The 4,008-nt window shown below is 44.3% G+C and overlaps 1 protein-coding gene across 1 annotated transcript in view; it reads right to left on the minus strand.

Moving 5' to 3' along the window:
* Window positions 1-660: 660 nt before the first annotated feature.
* The window catches only part of LOC307034588 (arf-GAP with GTPase, ANK repeat and PH domain-containing protein 1-like), a gene marked incomplete at its 5' end in the record, with an annotated part of 53,414 nt that continues 50,066 nt past the window's right edge, over window positions 661-4,008 (minus strand). The window contains 2 exons of the mRNA XM_079673419.1: window positions 661-1,023; window positions 3,641-3,796. Of these exons, the coding sequence (XP_079529545.1) occupies window positions 963-1,023; window positions 3,641-3,796 (217 nt within the window). The 3' untranslated portion in view covers window positions 661-962. The remainder of the gene's footprint in view (window positions 1,024-3,640; window positions 3,797-4,008) is intronic.

The raw sequence follows: 4,008 nt of genomic DNA on the forward strand, positions 1-4,008 counted from the left end.
ATATGGACGTATTTAGATAGATGGATGGATGGATGGATACATACTGTATTTACCATATATGGACGTATTTAGATAGATGGATGGATGGATGGATGGATACTTTATTGACCATATATGGACGTATTTAGATAGATAGATAGATGGATGGAAGGATGGATTCATACTGTATTGACCATATATGGACGTATTTAGATGGATGGATGGAAGGATGGATACTTTATTGACCATATATGGACGTATTTAGATAGATGGATGGATGGATGGATGGATACATACTGTATTGACCATATATGGACGTATTTAGATTGATAGATGGATGGATGGATGGATACTGTATTGACCATATATGGACGTATTTAGATAGATGGATGGATGGATGGATGGATACTGTATTGACCATATATGGACGTATTTAGATTGATGGATGGATGGATGGATGGATACTTTATTGACCATATATGGACGTATTTAGATAGATGGATGGATGGATGGATGGATACATACTGTATTGACCATATATTGACGTATTTAGATAGATAGATGGATGGATACTTTATTGACCATATATGGACGTATTTAGATAGATGGATGGATGGATGGATGGATGGATACTGTATTGACCATATATGGACGTATTTAGATAGATGGATGGATGGATGGATGGATGGATGGATGGATACTGTATTGACCATATATGGACACATTTACCAGTAAGTATTGCCAGTATTTGGTCGTACTGGAAGAAAACAAGTCCACAGATGTTTGGACATATATTTAAAGTGCCTCAGCCATGTTTCTAGGGGACGTGTTAGTGTGTGGCACCGGGGTGAGGAAAGTGATGGGGGGGTTTAATGGCGTTACCTTCCGCAGTACCAGAGAGGCCGTCAGCTTTGAAGTTGCTGGTGCTTTTCTTCCTGCGATGCTTCTTCCTGTTGGCGTGAGGCGAGGGAGGGGGCTCCATCTTAGGAGACGTGGTGCTGGAGAGGCTGGGACTGGAACACAGAGAGTCCCCCAGACCGGTATCTGAAAAGAGATATATATATATTAGGGCAGTACCCGAATATTCGTTCGTTGGAGTACTATTCGGGTTTCAATTTCGTTATTCGGATACTCGTTTTTTTTTTCTTCTGTTTTTATATTTTCATTGATTGAAATCTCCAATATCAACGTAAGAGCTTGTTCCTCTTCGGGGGGTGCTAACACTTAACCATACACTTTATTGTTTACTTTCTCCGTCTTTATATGTAGATATGACTTTTCTCCGTTAATCTCCGTCACATTGTTTCCATAGCAACAACAACTTCCTGTCAAATGCGCTAACTCTCCTTCAAAATAAAAGCATGTCCATAAAAAATAGGAAGCCAAGCCAAATTACACTTAAGAGATATACAACTGCAATGAAAGTAACAAACGCAATGTGATATCCTTTTCAATTTCAAAGAACACAAATTGGGTTACATTAACAAAAAACTATAAAAAAAACAATACTGTAGAATAACAAAATGAATGCCGTGAATACACAGAAATACACGTGCTGAAGCGGTTCGCTGCAGATTACACCCCCCCCCGCGCGGGCCGCATATCAGAATATTCGCTGCTGATTACTACCGAATATCTGGAGCCCGAAAAAATATTCATGACAGCCCTAATATATATATACATATTAAAGGGACTGGAACACAGAGAGTCCTCCAGACCAGTATCTGAAACATATATATATATAAATATATATATTAATAATATACTGTGAGAGGCGTTAGTGCAAAGAACACCTGGACTTCTGAGTAAAATACCAGAATAATAACCCAGAATTTAAACGAGGAGTGAAACCCTGATGGATGCTGGGAGTTTGGGTGGAGGTGCATGTCTGGAGGATGAGGGCGAGCCGGCCAATCAGAGGCCAGCGTTTCCTCTCTCCCTCTGACAGCTGTGACTAGCGGCGGAATAAAATAACATTCAGCTTCCATCAATATCACGGTGCGGCGAGACTCTGACATGACACACACACACACACACACACACACACACACACACACACACACACACACACACACACACACACACACACACACACACACACACACACACACACACACACACACACACACACACACACACACACACACACACACACACACACACACACACACACACACACACACACACAGCGGCTGGTCGGCAGACAGCCCCAAGGACGGCCATAACTTATTTTACAATCGTTTAGTCTCAGCTCAAGTGGAAAATGTGACAACTTATCTCTGCTGACAAGATGCCATCCCCGAGAGTGCAATTAACCACCGTGGATTAACGGCCCTCCCATCTGCACGTCACACACACACACACACACACACACACACACACACACACACACACACACACACACACACACACACACACACACACACACACACACACACACACACACACACACACACACACACACACACACACACACACACACACACACACACACACACACACACACACACTTCCCCCCCTGTCTTTAATGTGTTTTCCCTCAGTCTGAAGCCCACACACCAGACTCCATTGACTTCTATAAGTATCAAGAGGCAAATGATAAATAATAATAATAAAACATTACATTTTTATAGCGGTTTTCCCAGTGCTCAAAGATGCTTTACATAACATTAGAAACAATTGTTGTTCATGAAACCCGTCCTTTGTTTACTTCAACATAGTGACATCACTGTGTAACACTCACGCTCCTATTAGCTAGCGCTCCAACACATTGTATTTGATAGGCTAAGGGGCGGGACATGTCACATTAGAGCCAGTAAATACTGATATTAACCAGGAAAGGAGAATACTAGGGCCTCTTTATTTAACTACTTTATTTAGAGAAGCCACTACTGTGCGTGTGTGTGTGTCTGTGTGTGCACGTGCATGTGTGTGTGCATGTGCGTGCGTGTGTGTGTGTGTGTGCGTGTGTGTGCGGCCCCTGGGAGTGCATTTGAAAGCATTTCGCAGCTTTAAACGTTATTTGAGGACGGCTGCAGGGCTGACGAGAGAGCTGTCAGTCAAAATTATTTGTCGCGGCAACACAGCTGTCAGTCTCAGCGTCTGCACCGGTGTGTGTGTGTGTGTGTGTGTGTGTGTGTGTGTGTGTGTGTGTGTGTGTGTGTGTGTGTGTGTGTGTGTGTGTGTGTGTGTGTGTGTGTGTGTGTGTGTGTGTGTGTGTGTGTTTGAGGTCTCGGTGGCCATTAGCTTGACAAACAGTGGGAGCAGCGTTAGTCTGGCAGCTGGATCAATGGGAGACAAATGATAGGCTCCACTGCGGAGCTGCGCACAGGGGCCCTCTGAGCCCGGCGGTGGAGCTGCGTGTCGGGACCCACCTGCACGTCAGGACTATATTTATAAATTATAATCTTCTGCTAGGATTAAAGGTTTTTAAATGAAATGCTGACTCTTTTTTAATCACTCGGTAGTTAATTGGCTCATTATCAATGAACTGGTTACCTGTTCTGACTCATTAGATATCTTACTAACTGGTTAATTGCCTGCTCACCTGTGCTGACTCCAGAGTTGGCGATGACTCGTTGGTTAATTGACTCGTTAGTGATTGACTGCTCACCTGTGCTTACTCAGTATTAATTGACTAATTGGTTAATTGTCTGCTCACCTGTGCTGACTCCAGAGTTGGCGATGACGACTCCTGCTTCGCTCCACTGGTCGGCGCTGGAAACGGAGTACGAGCGCTGATGATCGATCCCTCGCCCAGAGAACGAGACGAGAGACACGCCGCTCAACATCTGAGAGGAGGAGCTGGAGACTGAACCTAGTGAGGTCACAGAGGGACAGGAAGTGAGGTCACAGTGAGGTCACAGAGGGACAGGAAGTGAGGTCACAGAGGGACAGGAAGTGAGGTCACAGTGAGATCACAGAGGGACAGGGAGTGAGGTCACAGTGAGATCACAGAGGGACAGGAAGTGAGGTTACAGAGGGACAGGAAGTGAGGTCACAGTGAGGTCACAGAGGGGTAAGGAGTGA

The sequence above is a fragment of the Notothenia rossii genome (genome assembly GCF_949606895.1).
Source record: "Notothenia rossii genome assembly, chromosome: 3".
Lineage (NCBI taxonomy): Eukaryota > Metazoa > Chordata > Actinopteri > Perciformes > Nototheniidae > Notothenia > Notothenia rossii.